At 34.6% G+C, this 21,990-nt stretch overlaps 1 protein-coding gene across 3 annotated transcripts in view; it reads left to right on the top strand.

Annotated features, from left to right (window-relative positions):
- NAALADL2 (N-acetylated alpha-linked acidic dipeptidase like 2) overlaps positions 1-21,990 on the top strand; it is a 1,503,552-nt gene that overhangs the window by 817,656 nt on the left and 663,906 nt on the right. For all 3 annotated transcript variants that reach the window (XM_070466387.1, XM_070466388.1, XM_070466386.1), the window contains one exon: positions 10,609-10,882. In XM_070466387.1, the coding sequence (XP_070322488.1) occupies positions 10,609-10,882 (274 nt within the window). The remainder of the gene's footprint in view (positions 1-10,608; positions 10,883-21,990) is intronic.

Genomic DNA, 21,990 nt, shown 5'->3' with positions numbered 1-21,990 from the left:
AAAACAATATTAGATTCTGCTGTGGCCATTTTCTTTAGCATACTTGTCGGTGCCATTAGTTTACAGGAAATGAAATGAATTGCCTCAGACTTAATGAGGCCTTAAGAGAGTATCCAAAAAAAATAAATAAATAAATAAAACCACAACACTTTGTTTAAAGGTAAATGCAAATAGTTGCAAAGAGTTCATGGAAAGGTAGATAAATTATTTACAATTGTTTCCTTTCTAGAGTATATATTTTAGGAAGAGGCGTTAAAAAACTAAAAACCCTACTTGGGCCAACTAGATAACGTAACATAACATGCTAGAGTACTGGGGACTGATGTACACGTGAACTGAAGGGCTCATGCTTTGTCTGAAATAGCCAGGTATCCTCCATCCTCTATCCTCCTTCAGAAGCAGCAATTCTAGACCAGTGATATCAGATCTTTAAATTAAAAGATGTGATCAAAAGCAAAAGGAGAACAAAGAAGAATCAGAAATTCTGGATTTTTTAAAACTTCTGATTCTGAGTGTTAATAAAATACAAGATATAGGAACACTAAATGTTGATTCATATACGCTTTAGATATTTTATATATTGTTAGTTTGCATTGTCTACAATATAATTGAATTCAGAAAAAAATCAGAACAATTTTGTTCCCTTCATATCTCTCTGTTTATACATATATTGAATACAGCCCAACATGGTACATATAGCCTAAACCTACAGAGAGAGGTCTAGAACAGTATAGAAATACTGACACTTTAGTTCTTTGAGAGAGATATTGAGGAAAATCTGCCCAGCAACAGAATGTGCACATTTCCAGTTTGCTGTCCTCATAGAAGCTTTGTTTTTCTAAAAATAACAAGCAAAAGAAGCAACTCTGCTTTGCATGACTGTCTTGCTTAGGACTCAAATTGAATGTTTTTGTTCTGTTAATTTCATATGGGCAGAAAATTAGTTCAAGTATTCCCAAACAGCATGACTTAATTTGGAAATATGTGTGTATATTTTTAAAGACTCTAAAAATAGTCTGCTGGCCATTCAGGAAAAGTAATGCTAAAGGTGGAAATTAACAGAATTTGCTTGGCTGGTACTTATTTCTCATAGTTAGCTTAACAGAGTTCACTATAATTGTGTAACATGAATATGGCTGTGAAAAGAGCAGTGAGTGACTATAAGAAAAATCAGAGCTCTTGTTTTAACTATATGCCAATTTAAACATTATGTGGCTAAAGGCAACCATGAACCTATGTGAAAATAGCGTGTGCCCATATTTCAAGAATTAAAACAAGGATTTGGAGTAGTGGGCTCTAAAGAATTACATGTTTTCTTCTATTATGTTTCCATCTTTGTCTTCACTAGAGTTCGTTAGGAAATTCCAAACCCACTGGCTAATAAGAGAAACTGAATCACAATTTGTGTATACAGAAATCATAAAAATGATGAAGACTAAGGAAGGGCAGGAGGATATTTGTGTTAACTGTGTTTAATGAGTAGCCTGACCAAGTTTCTGAAAACTATTATGTATATTTCACTTCTTTGCTGGCTAAATTTTTACGATAAAATGACACATACTTTATAGTTGTTTCATGTATTATGAACTTCATACATTATTTAAATGGGTTACAAATATTAAATAGTGTTCATGTGATATGTAAATATTCCATAGTATGTAATTAAAGTATATTCATTAAAAGAATGTCTATTATAAACTCATGTGATATAGTAAAAAATAGTCAAAATGCTTATCAGAGAGCTCATAGGATGTTTTCTCTGATACATTTTTTTTTATTTCAATCATTTTGTTCTTATTTTTATTATTTCCTTCTTTTAAATTTCATTTGAGCTAATTTTGCTGTATTTTTCTAAAGTTTTGAAATTGAAGTTAAATATTGACTTTGTTTTCTTACATACTTGTTTAAGGCAATATGTTTTTCTCTAATCACGGCTTTACTGTTCCCAAAAATATTGCTATGTCATGTTTTCTTTATCTCTCATTTAAACATATTCCCAATTTTAATTTTATCTTTAACTTATTGATTACTTAGAATTATATAATTTCCAAGCAACTGGAATTCCTGCTTATATTTTTGTTATTGAATTCTAGCCTAACTCCACTGTGTTCAGAACAAAGAGTCTATATTATTTTAGTGTTTTGAAGTGTGTTGACACTCACTTTTTATGGTCTACCATATGGGGATCTGATAAATGTTCCATGTGCACTTAAAAAGTTATTGGGTATGGTTTTCTATGTATGTTATATTGGTCAATTTTTAAAATTGTTCTGGTCATCTATTCCCTAACTTTTCTTTTTTGGCTTATTCTATCAGTTATTGAAATAAATTTGTTAAAATTCCCAACTCCGTAAATTTGAATATTTTATTTGTACTTTCAAAATTTGTTTTGTGAGTTTTAAAGCCAACTTCACTTAACTAGAGATCAGGGAGTTTTGTCTCTTTGGTTTAACTACTTACTTGTAGCACACACAAAGCTGCCGTATAGTAGACACTCACTGGTTATTTGGGTAGGGAGTGAATGAATGTGAGAATAAAAATAGGTATCTAGTGACAAAGTCCAAAAAAATATGCATGGGATAGTACAAAGTGAGATTTGACCAACTGCCAAAGATGTTAAGATATTTTGGCCAGATTTTGCCAGATGGAAGCTTTTAAATTTCTTTGTGCATATTAGATATTCAGTGATGAGAGTACTGTTCTCTGTGATTTGTTTTTGTTTTCCTTTATCTGAGAGCATATTAATGAAAGTATTAGTTGCTCAGTCATGTCCAACTCTTTGAGACCCCATGGACTACATGTAGCCTGCCAGGCCACTCTGTCCATGGGATTTCCCAGGCAAGAATACTGGAGTGGGTTGCCATTTCCTTCTCCAGGGGATCTTCCTGACCCAGGGATCAAACCCAGGTCTCCCACGTTGCAGGCAGTCTCTACTGTCTGAGCCACCAGGGGAGCCCTGGGGGCGTATTAGCCTTCTTCAATTGTATCAGCATCATCAGTGTTCATTCAGTGGTACCAACCTGCACACATCTTTAACCAAGAAATGTTCACCATTTCTGTTCTTATTAGAAAGAGTACAATTCTCTGAAAATTTGCTTGCTCCTCTGTCTTCCAGACTTGATGCTGTCAGCCTGCTCTGCCAATTTTCATTAACTGGCATCTCTATATTGAGCTATTTGGCTTATGTCAAGGCAGAGAGACAAATTTCTAGATACTCTCTCTTGAAACTTGGGAATTATCCTAATTCTTTTCTAGGCCCATTTTAATTTAATTTTAAATTGCATATATAAATATGAATTGGATATAAACCACCTAAAACAATGACTGGCACTAAGATCTCAGAAAATGTTGGTAGTGGTAACACTGTAAGTGCTGTGACTATTATGAGTATTTATTTTAAAAAGCATTTGAATTGTGAGCTCAATATTACCAAAGGTAATACCGTGCTTTATTACCAGGAGAGCATTTTCCTATTGGGATTATTTTCTTGTATTCTTTTGTTAAATTTTGCTTGTCTATGTTTTCTATTTTTTCTCCAGTAAATATACATTAATTGCATAATAAAAAAATAAAAACTTTGAGAGATGATTTTAATTTTTCTTTGAAGAATAGGTAAGCAATAATCTGAGTTCCTTCTAAACTTAGCTTTTTCATTGTGTTCCTTTTTTTTTTAACTGTTAATGATCTGTAGGAAAGAAAGAAAATAGGAAAAATTGAATTCAGTGTCTAGAATTCAAATGTGTGTCAGTATATTTAAATATCATGAATTTACTCAGAAGAAGAGAATGATGACAAATAAGGCTTAATAGTTTCAACTGTGAATCAAATTAAATCTAGGTAGGTATTCTGAAGTAGTTCATGTACTAAAGTAGATGCTGTTATTCTTATTTCGGTACTTGGGACAGATCATTTAGGAAAGGAAAAAGGGAAAGTAATGTAACCTTTATTATATCCCTGGAGGTTCTAGAGACTGTGCTAAGCCCTTTCCATATGTATTTAATGCTCTCAAAAGAAATAAAAGGTAACATGTTACTATTCAACAGATTACAGTGTGGAAATTGAGGCTCAAAAGATATTGATATGTGCAAGGTCATATAGCTTATATGCAAAAGCCAAAATGTAAGCCCTCTTTTACTGAATTCAGAATCCAGTATATTTACTCTGTGTTCTCCTCGTCTCAAAGCTACTGTCTCTCCCCACCCATACCTACTACCCTCTACCAATCTTTTGTTGACAGTTGGTTGTTCAATTATACCGGATTATCCATGAGGTTCAGTAGATGAAGTATGTCAGAAATATCACCATCAATGCTGCTCATTTCTTCTCTAGCAATAAGCCTCTTTTCTTCTTTCTTCATGTATATAACAGAGATGAAGCTTCTAAATGACAGCTTATTCAAGTATCTCAGTTTGCAATATGTTTTTCTTGTCATAACTCTAATTTTCTATCATTTTAACATTTACTTTTCATTTTTCATTTGTGATTTCCAATGACCAAATATCTCTATGGATTGATTTCAATGCATTTCATAAAGATGGACATATTAGTAGTTATTTTTCTCATGATTTATATAGTTTATCATGCAATACGTATCATTTAATAGAGAAGATTTCACTCTTGAGTGCTGAAATGAATATGCTCATGAAAGGTAGTCTTGATTAACAGTGACAAATAACACAAATTCTTACTGATCTGATTATTGTCCTAATGTAGAAATTATCATTCTTTGTGCTGACAATAGCTTTAATGTATTTGTAGTGTCACAGAAAAATAACATCTAAAAAGTATTTTTTAAATATCAGTATATTAATTCCCTTCATTATATAATGTTATCATTTTAGTTGACCTTGCTGTACTAAAGTATAATTTGTTATACTGTAAAATAAATGAAAATAAGTATCAATAATATATTTTCAGTGTAGTCTTAACAGTATATTAGTAAAAAAAAAAATTACCGATTATTTGCTGTGGTTTCCACTTACTAGGGCTTCCCTGATAGCTCAGTTGGTAAAGAATTCACCTGCAACGCAGGAGACCCCAGTTCAATTCCTGAGTCAGGAAGATCTGCTGGAGACAGGATAGGCTACCCATTCCAGTATCCTTAGACTTCCCTTGTGACTCAACTGGTTAAGAATCCATCTGCAATGTGGGAGACCTGGGTTCCATCTCTGGGTTGGGAAGATGCCCTGGAGAAGGGAAAGGCTACTCACTCCCTTATCCTGGCCTGGACAATTCCATGGACTGTATAGTCCATGGGGTCACAAAGAGTCAGACACAGCTGAGTTACTTTCACTTTCACACCACTTACTAAGCACAAGGAACTGTAGCTGGGTTTTCAAGATGCATTAAAAGGGGTAAGACTCAATACTTGTCCTTAAAAGTTTATTTTTTTAGTTTAGTGAAATACATTGATGATTTTGTGTTAATGTCAAGAATAAGGAAGCATGTTAGTGTTTCAGCTACTTTAAAATATTCTCAGTAAAAATGCTTATTCTAAAGCATGGAGATCAGTCATTTTCATTATGATCTTCTTGATATGGAGTATGCTTCTCCTGATATTTATTCATTGGATTATACAGTTGGTGGTTTAGTTGCTAAATCATGTCTGACTCTTGCCAATCCATGGACTGTAGCCCACAAGATTCCTCTGTCCATGGGATTTCCCAGGCAAGAATACTGGAGTGGGTTGCCATTTCCTTCTCCAAAACCAAGAATCCATGTTAATATTTAGTACCACCCAAGTTTATGCCATTTTCACTAGAGAACAAACAGATGATACTGAAGACTTATACTATCCTACTAATTGGATTAACTTGTCTATTTTGTGAATTAACTTTTAGATTTAGTTTAGATAACTAAGGTGACTAAATTGAAAAGTGACCTTTGACAACTATTTTCTATAAAAACTAGAGAAAGTATCTCTAAAGCCAGGTACTGTTAGCAGTAACATTCTTGTGTAGGGATGGTACATTCTGTAAAAGCTCATTAACTTTCATGCCTTGCATTAGTCTTCATTTTGTTCACATTTCTTCTTTCTAAAACATATTTTTAAATGCTTCATCATGAGATACTACAATATACAGTCCAAAATGCACACAGTATTAACCACGGATGAAATTATTTCCTATATAAATGTGTGTAAGGAATGAAAGATGAGGAGTTACACCACTAGACTCTTTTTTAATTGTTCTTTTTTTATAGTTCAGGTAGTAACAGATGTATCGGCAGTTTTATTTCTGTGTTTCCTAGGTTTTAGTCAAGTTATTTTACTATTTGTGTCATATCAAGTTAAATTAATGAATTGAATATTGATTACCAGCTTTATGCTGGGTATTTAACTGGACATCACCAAGCATGGTGGTACCTTGATGATCTTGGTGATCATCTGTGTGCCTTCCATAATTTGCAAAGCAGACAGCTATGCTCCGTGTTCTCCATGATCATGAGGAGGTATTAAGGTCTCTTTCAGTTAATATCCTTCTGTGATAGCTTTTATTTTCAATGTGGTATATAATAAGCAGGTTTTTGCTTTTTTTTTTTTTTCTTTCAGATGGTTCTCAAACTCTGAACTTGGGGCTTCTATATTCTGAAAATAGTTACTGTGATTTCCCTAAGTCTTATTTTGTCGTGAACATAAAGGCCACTTTCCTCTAACCTCACACCATCCAACTTTTAATTACTTTACCCAAGTATTATTCTTTATAACACTCTACATTTTTATTACCTTTGGAAAGCATCAAAGTTTGGAAGACTATCTGCTCCTTCTAAATGGCGTGGAAGTCTAAAATACAGTGTAGTGGAGAAGAAATCTGACTTACCTAATCCGGGGCATTATACAATTTAGTTATATTACCTGACCCTCAAATTTCTTATTTGTAAAGTGGTAACAGTAGATACATGAGGATCTTTTTGTGAGTTGATTATGCACATTGTTTTCAGTCTCTATAGTAGACATTCAGTACATGATTTACTGTTGATTCAGCATTTTAGAAGGAAAAAAGTAGTTGGGCACATAGTCATGCTTTGTTTGGCATGATGTTAGTGACTGGCTGGTGAGGAAGGTGAGGGGATGATCCTTTACCCTCCTAACCACTTGATTTCTTGCTATCATGTGTGATATAGCTTTGCCGTGCATTTTAGTCTTAATATTTCTAAAGCAAAATTGAGATAAAGTCAGTCCATGCTGTAGCGTCATGAAATTTACTGGGCACATACAGTGCGTGATTCTGAGAATTTTACTATGTTGAATACCAAAGTCAAATTAACTTTAAAGAGACTTTTGACTTTGCAAAATATCAAACTGATACAAATATGAGTGTGTGTTTATGTTATTGTATATGCTCCTAAGAAAATCTCGGTGGACATTAGTAAATGTGCTGTTTGTTTTCTGTGTATTGTGAGTGTGTTTCTTTAGAGGTTTTTCTTTCCCTGCTCATTTACAGTAGAATCTTGGCACTCCCCCTTATGCTAGGCATACTACATGCATCGCTTCTTCCAATTCTAACACCAGTGTTGCTCTGTGGCTCATCCAGTAGCAGCTGTTGAACATTGATATAAACAGAATTTTGTCTAGCAAAGCCATAATCCTCCCATTTCCAGTCTCTCCTGGCCAATGAAACACTAATGCCAAGCTTACTTCCAAATTCAAGTCTCAGGCATCACAGTTCATTATGCTTCCTGCCAAAACTATTGGCCCATGGAAACTCTTATTTTAAAAATTAAAGCAGAGCAAAAGTTTCTCTCAAATTCCATGTGATTGTAGGTGACAACACTCCTAATTTTTCAGCTTTCACTGAAATTAGTAAGTTGAGATTATTTTGCAGTTATTACTTAATAATATTTCTCTTTGAATATAGCAAACTGCCTAATTATAACAGAACTGTTCACCATGTATCTCAAAATACTTTGAGGGGGAAGTTCAGAAAACTGTAAATTCTCAAAACTTGAGCATCTTAGCATTCTAAGGGATTTGGAATGATTAGTAGATAGAATCATTTGAACCAACCATTTATATCAATAAAACTAATTTATGTGAAAAAATTTAGATTTAAAGGTTACATAATTTTAGAACACAGAACTCATATAGCTTCCTTAAATCTTTTTTCAAAGGGAGTGGTGCAGGAGGCAAGACTCATATAAACAATTTGATAAATTTAAAATAAATTTAAAATTTAAAACAACTTGATTAACTTTAAATTATATTTAAATCAAAAAAGAATTAAAAGTTAATATTAGGAAGAGTGACATTGAAGAGGTATTTACTAGTTTAATTATTTGGAATGTTAGGAAATATTTATGAGGAAATGTTTCTTCTATCATTTTCTAGGGCCAATATTTTTATAACTATGTGTATAACAAAGCTTTGTTAATATATTCAGGGTACATATTCATATATTGATACAGTGGTATTCAGAGACTATAATACATGTTCCTTTAAATCCAGCTAACCACCACAGTATGCAAGAGTTTGATAAGGTAATTTCTATCAGGTAGAGATAATTATAACATGGTATATCAATAAATATTGAAAAATATAAAGTAAGTGCGGAAGAAGTAGGATTTGGGTCCTAATTCTTAACTGTTTATCCAGATTTTTTCCCTCTTAGATGTTATAGGAACAGTAATAAGTCCTTATAAAGGCTTCACATCTAATACATAGGGGTTAGGTTCTCAAGTTTTAATGTAATTCTAATCATAATTTGATATGGAAATTGATGCATGTATTTTAATATTAATATGGAAGAGAAAAAATAAAGAAAATATTCTTGAGAATTAACAATTAGAGGACTTGCCATGCTGAATATTGAGCCATATTTTAAGATAATAAGGATTTAAATGGAGTATTGCTATGAAGATGGATCAAAAAGAAATGGAATTGACTAAGGAGCCTGGTCAGACCCAAAGACATGTAGAAATATATACATAAATGAAAGAATTGTCACTGCACATGAGTGAAGAATGTAGCACTGGGAACCAAGATGATTATTCATACACAAAAAATAATATTGGCTAATATTGCATGCATTTCTACCACACCACACACACACATAAATATTCCAGGTAAACACTGAAATGTGAAAAACTTAGTTCTTTAAATCTTTTTGAAAATAACTTCATTACCTCAGGTTTGAGAAGATTCAGAAAAATGTGCAAACCATTACATTATATTAAAAAAAAAAAAAATGTACACAAAGGCTTTCTGGAGCAAATGACACCATACAGTGGCCAGAGTATGGCACCATATGTTCTATTCAATAGAAACAAGAAACTGAAAACCTCCAAAATTGCAATTAAGATTATAAAACTTTATTTTATCATAAAACAAGACATTGAAAATGAGAGAGAAGCCAAAAATTGCAAGTAGGTAAGTACCCTGTTGTTGTTCAGTCACTAAGTTATGTCCAACTCTTTGCGGCCCCATGGACTAAAGCCTACCAGGCTTCCCTGTCCTTCACTATCTCCCGGAGTTTGCTCAGACTCATGACCGTTGAGGTGATGATGCCAACCGTATCATCCTTTGCTGCCCCCTTCCCTTCTTGCCATCAGTCTTTCCCAGAATCAGGGGCTTTTCCAATGAGTTGTCTCTTCACATCAGGTGGCCAAAATATTGAAGCTTCAGCATTAGTCCTTACAATGAATATTCAGTGTTGATTTCCTTTAGGATTGACTGGTTTTGTTTAGGGTTTCTTAAATAAGTATTGAGAAAAATAATGTGATGGGCAAAAATAATAAAAAATATCCATACTATTAGGTAATAGTTTAGATAGAAATGAAATGTTTATAGGAAGATAGATACATTTTTTTTTTTTTTTTTGCCAAAAACCAAAAAGAGCTGGTTCTTTTATATTCTGGCCCCAAACAAAGCAAAACTTTATTAAATTTTAACATTTTAATTTCCCATGTCTCATTTTTTTCCAAGTTCTATTCATTTTTTTGACCACAGTTTTTCTGGTTTCTAGGATGTCATAAGCAAAAATAGTATTACTATGGACTTGGAACAGGTATAGAAATAAATTTATAGACTACACAGCAAGAATACGTGAAAACTAGCATCACATTGGTTTGACAATATGTGGTTGGCTTTAACAGGGTATACTGATTTTACTGCATATCATCATTTTCACAGCATCATATAATTTGGCATGTAATTTACATCAAGATTTGCCTCTGAATCATTTTAATAGCAATAGCTATGTATTAATTATATAGCTTTATATGAATTATGTTAACTACAATATATAACTGTCTCCACCATCATGATTACTCATTTTGGAGCCCAGTTTTAGATAGATTATGCTGATGTCAATAGAAGGATCAGAACCAATAAAAGAACTAGTTGTCATCGATTACTCTCCTCTCGGTAGTCCCAGAGTCCTTTATTAGTTCTTAATTAAGAGTTTAATTCATTCTGCTTTGATTTTGTATAATTTCTGTGCAAGCTCATCACCTCTACCAAACTGAGTTTCTTGTGTGGCATCCTGTCTCATTCATCTTTCATATCCCATATCTATTAATAATGGTTCATATAGTGAACAACCATAACTCAAAAGAATAAAGATTTTCCTGTTTTTTCTTTTTTTAAGAGTATGCTTTTTAAATTTCTTTCAGAAATTTGGTACAGCTGTACAAAAGTGAAGATGACACGGAAATTTCAAAGAAGATTAAGACTCAGTGGACTACTTTGGGCCTAGAAGATGTACAGCTTGTAAATTACTCTGTGTTGCTGAACCTGCCAGGTCTTTTTCCCAGCTCTGTGACTCTGATCAGCAGTGGCCAATGCTTTCATCCTAATGGCCAGCCTTGCAGTGAAGAAGCCAGAAAATGGAGCAGCCAAGACCTGCTATATTCATATGCAGCCTATTCTGCCAATGGAATTCTCGAGGTAATATGACCATTTATCTCTGTCATTTACAGTGAAATGAAATTAGAAAACAACAGCTTTCATCTAAATTGAACTAACTGGCAAGATACAGCATACCAAAGTAACCATTAAATGTTCTCAGTGTAGAGGTGCCAGGAAAGGGAAGGAAGATTTAAATTGCCCAACCCTTGTCATATTTGGAAAGTGAAAACATGTTAGAAGAATTTAATTCAAAAGTGTTGAATGTGTGACTGAGTCATTCACATTTTGCAAATTCATTTTCTTCTTTGGTTCTAAAGAGGCAAGTTTTAATAGATTGATGTGGACAGAAAGAGTAAAAATGGAGGCAGTTGTGTTTTGAGATTGTGTATGCACACAAGAAGTGAAGTGGAAAATTGATGTGATTATTCACACATTTAAGATTTGACATACAGTGTTTCTGCTTTATGATGGAAAATACATGAAAAAGGGACCAGGTGTGAATTTTTCGCTTTAATCTTTCTAAGTTAGCTATTTTTTGTTTGTTTGTTTTGTTTTGTTTTTTAAGGTGTTTTTCTGGCATTATGGTTAGGTGCACAGCTTCTAAAGCCACATGGACTAGTTTAGTTTCAATTCTCAAATCCCCAATTATCACTGATAATTAAGCATCTAGGGCTGAGTTTTCTCATCTTTGAAATGGGAATAATAATGGTCCCAGCTTCATAATCTTGTTGTGAGAATTGAATTAATAGATGTAAATCTTGGAGGACAGAGCTTAGCCTATTGTAAGAACAATATAGCAGTTAGACTTCAAGCGTTTAAGTGGTCACTAGTTTCCTTTATAGGCAAATTTTCCATATCCATATCAAAGTCTCATTTTAATAAACACATTTAGTTTCTTTATAAAGCTATAAATTTCTATAGATTTTGTGTGAATAAAATGATGTTTCTGCTAATTATTGACACAGCTTTTTAAGATTCTAATTTATGATTAAGTCAGAATAAGATGATTAATTTAAATCATCTAAAGTTACATTGCATAAATAAAGGCTTGTTCCTAAGTTTTTTGTTAATTTTTTGGGGAGAGGCAGTTAACTGACCCTTCAGCACTGTTTTTGTTCTGTGTTTTAACATCCTTGACATTTAGCATAACTACTACACATAACCAGCACCATCTTGAAAGTCTTTTTATTAATTAACAGTTAACATAGTATTAAGTGTAATATTTCCAGTGTAGGACTCATGGTTTGATTTGATTACTATACCCTATTTCTGATAGGCAATAATAGATATGTACCCGCATATTAATAGAGATAGAAGGAGGCTGCTTGCTTTCTTCCTTTGGTTCAGAAACTTTGGTCTTAAGTTGCGATTTTAAAGTTAACGCACAGCTTTTCTCTCAGGTTCCCAAAGTTGTGTAAGTGAAAGTTGCTCAGTCATGTCAGACTCTTTACAACTCCATGGACTATACAGTCCATGGAATTCTCCAGGCCAGAATACTTGAGTGGTTAGCCTTTCCCTTCTCCAGGGGATCTTCCCAACCGAGGGATTGAACCCAGGTCTCCCGCATTATGGGTGGATTCTTTACCCGCTGAGCTACAAAGAAAGCCCAACATTTCCAGGTTCCTCCTTATCCCAGTTGATTCAAGTATATCAGAGTCATCTCCTTCCTTAAACAAAGCACATCCTAAACACAGAACAACAATAACATCCCAGAAGATTGAGAAGGTCCTTGGAATCACCCCCCATTTATTTTCTTTTCAATTTCCTCTGGCAAACATTTATTATTCCTTGACTGAGCTGATAGGGAAAAGTCATGGAACTATAACTTGTGTCTGTTGTCTCCATATGGATGTCTCTAATAATCCCCTGGACATACTGAATTGGTTTTTGTATTCCTATGTAATCATATCTCTGATTATTATACATTTATCTTATCAATTACATCTATAACTCACTTTATTTCTCCCTTTTAATAGTCATATTTTGAATTTTCCAACATTTCTTTATTAAAAATGCTAGTTTCTCAAAAAATTCAAGTATAATTGATAATATTATATTAGTTTCATGTATACAACTTAGTGATTTAATATTTTTATAGATTATACATCATGGAATCTTGGAAGTACTGAGCTTGTGAAGTGACAAGTCATGGAAAGCTACGTTCTTGGTGGGACTATAAATTGGTGCAGCCACTATTTAAAACAGTATGTAGGTTCTTAAAACAATATGTAGAAAACTAAAAATAGAGCTACCATGTGACCAAGCAATTCCACTTCTGAGTATATATTCGAAGAAAATAAAAACACTAACTTGAAATTATATATATCCATCTCAATGTTCATAGAGATGTTATTTTACACATACACATGAACACATAGACAGTGGTATGTTACTCAGCTATAAAAACTGAAATTTTGCCACTTGAGACAACATGGATGGACCTGGAGGGTATTAGGCTTAATGAAATGTCAGAAAGAGAAAGACAAATACATTATTTTATCACTTATGTGTGGAATATAAAAAATAAAATGAATGAGTATAACAAAATAGAAAAAAAATCTAATGTCGAGAACAAACTAGTGGTTACTAGTGGGGAGAGGGAAAGGAAAGGGAAAGATAGGGGATTAATAAGTATAAACTACTATGTGTAAAATAAATATGCTACAAAGATGTACAGCATAGGAAATATAGCCAATATTTTATAATGGCTTTAAATGATGTATAATCTATAAAAATACTGACTCACTATGTTGGATATATGAAACTAATATAATATTATCAATTATACTTGAATTTTTTGAGAAACTAGCATTTTTAATAAAGAAATGTTGGAAAATTCAAAATACGACTATTAAAAGGGAGAAATAAAGTGAGTTATAGATGTAGAAATGTATTCTATGTTTGAAATATTGGGCCTACATAGGAGGGAATAATATTAAAAGAACTAAAATGCAATTATGGATAAAAAAATACCTTGTATTTGAAGAACATATTTAAGAAATTAACTGCAAATTAGATGAAGACATTGGTAAGAAGTATTTTTTAGAATTATTTTAGCAATTTAAATCTGTTATACTAAATACATAATTTAAATATTTATATAAATAATATAAATAAAGGATATACCCCTCTGGTGGCTCACATGATAAAGAATCCACCTGCAATGCAGAAGACCCAGGTTAGATCCCTGGGTCAGAAAGATCCCCTGGAGAAAGGAATGGCTACCCACTCCACTATTCTTGCCTGGATAATTTGAGAGAGAAGCCTGGTGGGCTACAGTCTATGGGGGTCATAAAGAGTCAGATGTGACTGAGCAGCTAACCACTTCACTTCATGTTGATATTGATTTGTTGAATTCACACTATATCACTATATTAGTAGTATAATTTTCAAAAGCATTTCTCAGTTATTATTTTATATGCATATGGATTGCTTGCATATATTTTATATACATGTTTTAGATGGATGTATTAGTGAAAAATATATATTCTAGTTAACACGATAATGGTGAATTTTCCATGTTTCTTCAGAATAGTTGCTAATTCAAATTAAGCTTGAGAGGTTGCTGCTGATGATACAGGCATACCTACTTTTTGATTTTGAGTACATTGTGTTTGCATGAATTTCTATCAGGCAGAGCCATTATCAAGTTCTTAAATTATTCTGGTCTGACTGCCAGCCAAGCTCCCCACTACTTTTGCTTTTGACAAGGTTATTTGTAGATGAGGCGTACCCTTTTTCTTTGAAGAGCTGTCATGTTCATTCATCATATGACTGTTTTGTATAAGCTTCCAATTTTTGCTTTCTGGTAACAGTCTAAACAGCATTTGTGATATCTGAGATCTACTTTGAAAACCTACTTAGTGCCAGCATGATGGATGGTGTAGCTTGCAACTTCTTTGTAATTCATTGTGCACCAGAAAGGTGACATTGTTTACCCCATCGTAATGACAGGTGGGTCAGTAAAGTGGTTCTAAGGAGAGTTACCCTGTCAGATGCAAAATACATATTAAAATGGATCCATAAATAAATTAGCATGAGTGAGGTTAGTTTCTGTGGAAAATTTCTTAAAGAGATGGGAATACCAGAACACCTGACCTGCCTCCTGAGAAATCTGTATGTAGGTCAAGAAGCAACAGTGAGAAATGGACATGGAACAAAAGACTGGTTCCAAATAGGAAAAGGAGTACATCAAGGCTGTATATTGTCACCCTGCTTATTTAACTTATATGCAGAGTACATCATGAGAAATGTCAGGCTGGATGAAGCAGAAGCTGGAATCAGGATTACTGGAAAAAATATCAATAACCTCAGATATGCAGATGGCACTACCCTTATGGCAGAAAGTGAAGAACTAAAGAGTCACTTGATGAAAATGAAAGAGGAGAGTGAAAAAGTTGGATTAAAGCTTAACATTCAGAAAACTAAGATCATGGCATCCGGTCCCATCACTTCATGGCACATAGATGGGGAAACAGTGGAAACAGTGGCTTACTTTATTTTTCTGGGCTTCAAAATCACTGCAGATGGTGATTGCAGCCATGAAATTAAAAGATGCTTACTCCTTGGAAGGAAAGTTATGACTAACCTGACAGCCTATTAAAAATTAGAGACATTATTTTGCCAAAAAAGGTCCATCTAGTCAAGGCTATGGTTTTTCCAGTGATCTTGTATGGAAGTGAGTGTTGGGCTATACAGAAAGCTGAGCACCGAGGAATTGATGCTTTTGAACTGTGGTGTTGGAGAAGACTCTTGAGAGTCCATTGGACAGCAAGGAGATCCAACCAGTCCATCCTAAAGGAGACCAGTCCTGGGTGTTCATTAGACGGACTGATGTTGAAGCTGGAACTCCAACACTTTGACCACCTGATGCGAAGAGCTGATTCACTGGAAAAACCCTGATGCTGGGAAAGATTAAGGTAAGGAGAAGAAGGGGACAACAGAGGATGAGATGAGATGGTTGGATGGCATCATTGATTCAATGGACATACGTTTGGGTGTATTCTGGGAGTTGGTGATGGACAGGGAGGCCTGGCATGCTGCGGTTCATTGGGCCGCAAAGAGTCGGACACGACTGTGTGGCTGAACTGAACTGAAAATCACTGCAGATGGTGACTGCTGCCATGACCTTGGAAGAAAAGCTATGATCAACGTAGACAGCATATTAAAAAGCAGAGATGTTACTTTACCAACAAAGGTCTGTCTAGTCAAAGCTATGGTTTTTCCAGTAGTCATATATAGATGTGAGAATTGGACTATAAAGACAGCTGTGTGCTGAAGAACTCATGCTTTTGAGATGTGGTGTTGAAGACTCCTGAGAGTCCCTTGGACTGCAAGGAGATCCAACCAGTCCATCCTAAAGGTAATCAGTCCTCAGTATTCATTGGAAGGACTGATGCTGAAGCTGAAACTGCAATGCTTTGCCCACCTGATGTGAAGAACCAACTCATTTGAAAAGACCCTGATGCTGGGAAAGATTGTAGGTGGGAGGAGAAGGGGATGACAGAGGATGAGATGGTTGGATGGCATCACCGACAGGATGGACATGAGTTTGAGTAAGCTCCGGGAGTTGGTGATGGACAGGGAAGCCTGATGTGCTCCCTCCATAGGTTTACATAGAGTTGGACATGTCTGAGTGACTGAATTTAACTGAACTGAGGTTAGTTTTAGGAAGTAATAGTGATTTATATTTATATTTGTATTAATGGGTAATATCATCATAATGTTAAAGACACTGATAGTACTGACAATGTCTAGTCAGTTTTGTAAATAGAATATATGGCTTTATATAATTTCCATGCAATTGTTTCTTTTGTCTTTTGTGAACCCCATTCAGATACAGAGAAACAATGGGAACAACTAATCTTTATTTAATAAAAGTTTGTCGGATTGGGTCTACTGTGTTCTTATTTTGAATTAAAGGATTTATTTTTATTCCAATACATTTTATGAATTTTGGAGTTTTCTTTTGGTTAAGCATTATTTTGCATTTGAAAGACAAGCCAAGTGATGCAATTCTATGAGGAAACTTTTTCAACAACTCATTTACTGTGCATGAAATATTGTTACGAACACACTAAACGCTATCCCATGGGTTGGTTACTTCAATTCTCTAAGCTTCAAGGTCCTCATCTGTAAAAGAGGAATAATTATAGTACCTCAAGTAATTGTTGTGGGCAAGAAATGATAGAAACCATAAAAAGGGTCTGCTACTTAGAAGCACTCAATAAATGTTACCTCTTCCTGTGATTAGTAGTTAATAAAAGGAGACACCTTCAAATGGAAGAAATTAAGTAAATAGTAGAACTATATATCATAAAACTTGGAGTACAAATTTTTAACATATTGTGTGAATATAATTATCCTATCTTCTATTTAACAAAATAAGTATTAGGAAGGGAGGAAAATGCCTTAAGTATGAAATACATAGTAAAATACATACAATCCCTGACTATATGTTTTCTTTTAAAACCGAAAGCTCTAATAAAAGAAATATTTCATTTTTTGAATGCAGAATGACAAATCATGTCAATTTGGGACTGAAGAGAGTTCCCTGTCTTTGTTTTGTAAAATATCAATACATAGTATATAACACATGATATCTGAAAACTGCATCAAATATTTTGTCAAAAAATCTGAAGAGAGAAAATAACAACTGGCATGGAATCCTTGGATAACTTGTAGTCAGATGTCTATTTTCTCATGGCAGGGAAAACTTTATCTTCTTCTTTTGAATTTTTAATATTATCAAGCAAAGGCAAACTTATCAGTGTTATAGCAGAAGGAAAAGCTATATGCATTTAGCTTGAATTCTTTTTGTTACAGATAAAAATATCAGAAAGCTAACAGAACAGACTGAAATTGTATTGTTTTTCTGGGTGTGAAAATGAATCTACACTCTCACAAACAGAAATGTGAGCTTGGAGCAGTTTTTCAATATTGAAAAGGACTTTGCATTTTATTTGCCCCCCTCTTTTTCTCTTGTGGAATCCATCTTTTCATCAACAATGCACAACAGTGTGAAATGAATGATTTTGAACACAATATATGTAAGTGATTTACTTTTTAAACTCTGTAGAAAATCACTTGATTTAATATGATCTTCTGTTTCTGATTTCATGAGCTCTGTAAAGTAACTAAATTAGCAAAAGAATTTCATAATTGGCTGCTTTTTTCCCCAAGATAATTCATGTGCTTAGTTTTCATATATTTACGCTATATATTATTCCTGGATTTAAAATTTAGACAGAAACATTTACAAATAAAGAAGTGATATATCACAACATAGCATCCATAGTTAAATATTTGTTAGGGAGGTTGTATCTTATTCCCAGGAAAATCAAAATTTACTTTATGAAATAAAAGTTTACAGCAAAGATAACTGAATTTTCCTAAACAGTTAAAGTGCATTGGACTATTTTTCTCCATCTTCATTAGAAGAAATGTGGCATTTTGACTCAGAAGGTGTTTGGCTACAGATTACTAATTTGACCAGTTATTTCTAAAGATTTTGAATCACAATAACTATTTGATAGAACATTCTAGGTTAGAATTTTTAGTTTTAATATGAATATGCTTATGTAACTTACATGAAGAGTACATCATGAGAAACGCTGGGCTGGAGGAAGCACAAGCTGGCATCAAGATTGCCGGGAGAAATATCATAACCTCAGATATGCAGATGACACCACCCTTATGGCAGAAAGTGAAGAAGAACTAAAGAGCCTCTTGATGAAAGTGAAAGAGGAGAGTGAAAAAGTTGGCTTAAAGCTCAACATTCAGAAAACTAAGATCATGGCATCTGGTCCCATCACTTCATGGCAAATAGATGGGTAAACAGTGGGAACAGTGGCTAATTTTATTGTTTTGAGCTCCAAAATCACTGAAGATGGTGATTGCAGCCATGAAATTAAAAGACGCTTATTCCTTGGAAGGAAAGTTATGACCAACCTAGACAGCATATTGAAATGCAGAGACATTACTTTGCCAAAAAAGGTCCATCTAGTCAAGGCTATGGTTTCTCCAGTGGTTATGTATGGATGTTAGAGTTGGACTATAAAGAAAGTTGAGTGCCGAAGAATTGATGCTTTTGAACTGTGGTTTTGGAGAAGAGAGATCCAACCAGTCCATCCTAAAGGAAATCAGTCCTGGGTGTTCATTGGTAGGACTGATGTTGAAGCTGAAACTCCAATACTTTGGCCACCTGATGCAAAGAGCTGACTCATTTGAAAAGACCCCGATGCTGGGAAAGATTGAGGGCAGGAGGAGAAGGGGATGACAGAGCATGAGATGGTTGTATGGCATCACCAACTCCATGCACATGGGTTTGGGTGAACTCCAGGAGTTGGTGATGGACAGGGAGGCTTGGCATGCTGCGATTCATGGGGTCACAAAGATTCGGACATGACTGAGCGAACTGAACTGAACTGAACTGAATATGATTTTAAGCATACCACTTATAATGTTGTGATAAAGTAACTTTCTTTGAAGATTTAATTTATATTTTAATTTCCATAAAATGCCAGTAAACAGTTTACAAATATTGACCTCATTTCATTGGATGCTGCAAATTCAGTCTTCAGAACTAGAGAGATCTATGTAAAGGTTGATCCTTAGATTTATGCACTATTTCAGTACACTAATATAATTAATTCTAAAGGAAGCAGAATTCTATCACAATCATGGTCTCCAGAAGGAATTCTCTTGAATGAATTTGCAACTCTTTCAATACTCTTACTTTAAGACATTGAGTATCATTTATTAAATAAAGTACCCTTTGATTATTAATCTGTTTGTCCTTATTTTTTATTTTATTTTGATCCTGAAAGATGAACTAATATAGAATTTAGCCTGCTGGCTACATGCCGCATGCCTTTTTATGCCGATCACAGGGGCAAAGTAATATATAAGAACCTTTGGACACTTCCCACATGTGACTGACAGTCTAATAGGGGAAGCTGGCAGTTAGGTAAGCAATTATATAACTTCATGGTGCCAATCTGCTATTAATATTAGCGTATTACCTAAATATTTTAGACTCTGTTTCCTCACCTATATAGTGGGCAGAACTATCTACTGAACATGAATGTTCAGCAAGTGATAATCTCCATGGTAAAATGTGCTGCTGCTGCTGACTCAATGGACGTGAGTTTGAGTAAACTCTAGGGGATAGTGAAGGACAGGGAAGCCTGGTGTGCTGCAGTCCTGTCAGATATGACTGAGAGACTGAACAATGAATCTAGTATACATTCTTACCTGAAATTTACATTATTTTGCCTGTTGGCTCTGGAGATTATCAACTTAAATATGGAAATGTAATTCTAACAGCATTTTGTTCTACTTGAGTTAAATTTCTACGTTACTTTAACTTAATTTTCTCTCCTTTGCTCAGTTCAGTCACTCAGCCATGTCTGACTTTGTGTACCCATGCACTGCAACACACCAGGCTTCCCTGCCCATCATCAACTCCCGGAGTTGACTCAAACTCATGTCCATTGAGTTGGTGATGTCATTCAACCATCTCATCCTCTGTTGCCCCCTTCTCCCCCTGTCTTCAATCTTTCCCAGCATCAGGGTCTTTTCAAATGAGTCACCTCTTAGCATCAGGTGGCCAAAGTATTGTAGTTTCAGCTTCAGCATCAGTCCTTCCAATGAATATTCAGGACTGATTTCCTTTAGGATGGACTGGTTGGATCACCTTACTGTCGAATGGACTCTCAAGAGTCTTCTCCAACACCACAGTTCAACAGCATCAGTCCTTTAGGACTCAGCTTTCTTTATAGTTCAACTCTCACATTTATACATAACTACTGGAAAAAGCATAGTTTGACTAGATGGACCTTTTTTGGCAACCTAATGTCTCTGCTTCTTAATATGCTGTCTAGGTTAGTCATAGCTTTTCTTCCAAGGAACAAGCGTCTTTTAATTTCATGGTTGCAGTCACCATCTTCAGTGATTTTGGAGCCCCCAAAAGTAAAGTCTCTCCATGTTTCCATTGTTTCCCCATCTATTTGCCATGAAGTGATGGGACTGAATGCTATGATCTTAGTTTTTTGAATGTTGAGTTTTAAGCCAACATTTTCACTCTGTTCTTTCACTTTCATCAAGAGGTTCTTTAGTTCCTCTTCGCTTTCTGCCGTAAGAGTGGCATTATTTGCATATTTGAGGTTGTTGATATTTCTCCCGGCAATATTGATTCCAGCTTATGCTCCTTTAGATAGATATACATTATATATTAGCAGAATGGATTATGTGTCCCAGACTTCATGCTGAATTTATTTATTTAGCACACGAGCTGGTTTCTCTTCTTATTGGTTGGGAGTCTATTTTAACTGATTAGGTCTACAGCTATCCAAACTAGTAAATATTTTAAATAAATGTTATTTAAATTATTAAGACTTAGTTCATACTAAAAACTAAATATTTGTATAACTGCATGCTGATATCAACCCCATCTTAACTGGGCTCTATTAGCGAGAATAGTATTTAGAGGCTTTTGAAAGGGTGATGATTGATTAGTGATGTCTGCCACACCACAGGGGTGGGAGGAAGCAGCATTGGCTTTCAAATTTTATATGTGATTTTCAGAATAAGATCTATGATGGAAAACCATTCAGTTTACTTGAAAAAGAAGAGCTAATAAAATTTTAACAATCTTTGAATTCTGAACTCTTCATTATTCAGTTCAGTTCAGTCACTCAGTTGTGTTCTATTCTGCAACCCCATGGTCTGCAGCATGCCAGGCCTCTCTGTCCATTGCCAGCTCTCAGAGTTTATTCAGACTCATGTCCATTGAGTCAGTGATGCCATCCAGCCATCTCATCCTCTGTCATCCCATTCTCCTTTTGCCTTCAATCTTTCCTAGCATCAGGGTCTTTTCCAGTGAGTCAACTCTTCGCAAGAGGTGACCAAAGTATTGGAGTTTCAGCTTCAGCATCAGTCCTTTCAATGAATATTCAGGACTGATCTCCTTTAGGATGGACTGGTTGAATCTCCTTGCAGTCCAAGGAACTCTCAAGAGTCTTCTCCAACACCACAGTTCAAAAGTATCAATTCTTCAGCACTCAGCTTTCTTTATAGTCCAACTCTCACATCCATACATGACTACTGGAAAAACCATAGCTTTGACTAGACAGGCCTTTGTTGAC

Source organism: Odocoileus virginianus, chromosome 4 (assembly GCF_023699985.2).
Source record: "Odocoileus virginianus isolate 20LAN1187 ecotype Illinois chromosome 4, Ovbor_1.2, whole genome shotgun sequence".
Lineage (NCBI taxonomy): Eukaryota > Metazoa > Chordata > Mammalia > Artiodactyla > Cervidae > Odocoileus > Odocoileus virginianus.
Note: the sequence above shows the minus strand (reverse complement) of the source record. Positions and strands in the feature narration are given on the sequence as shown.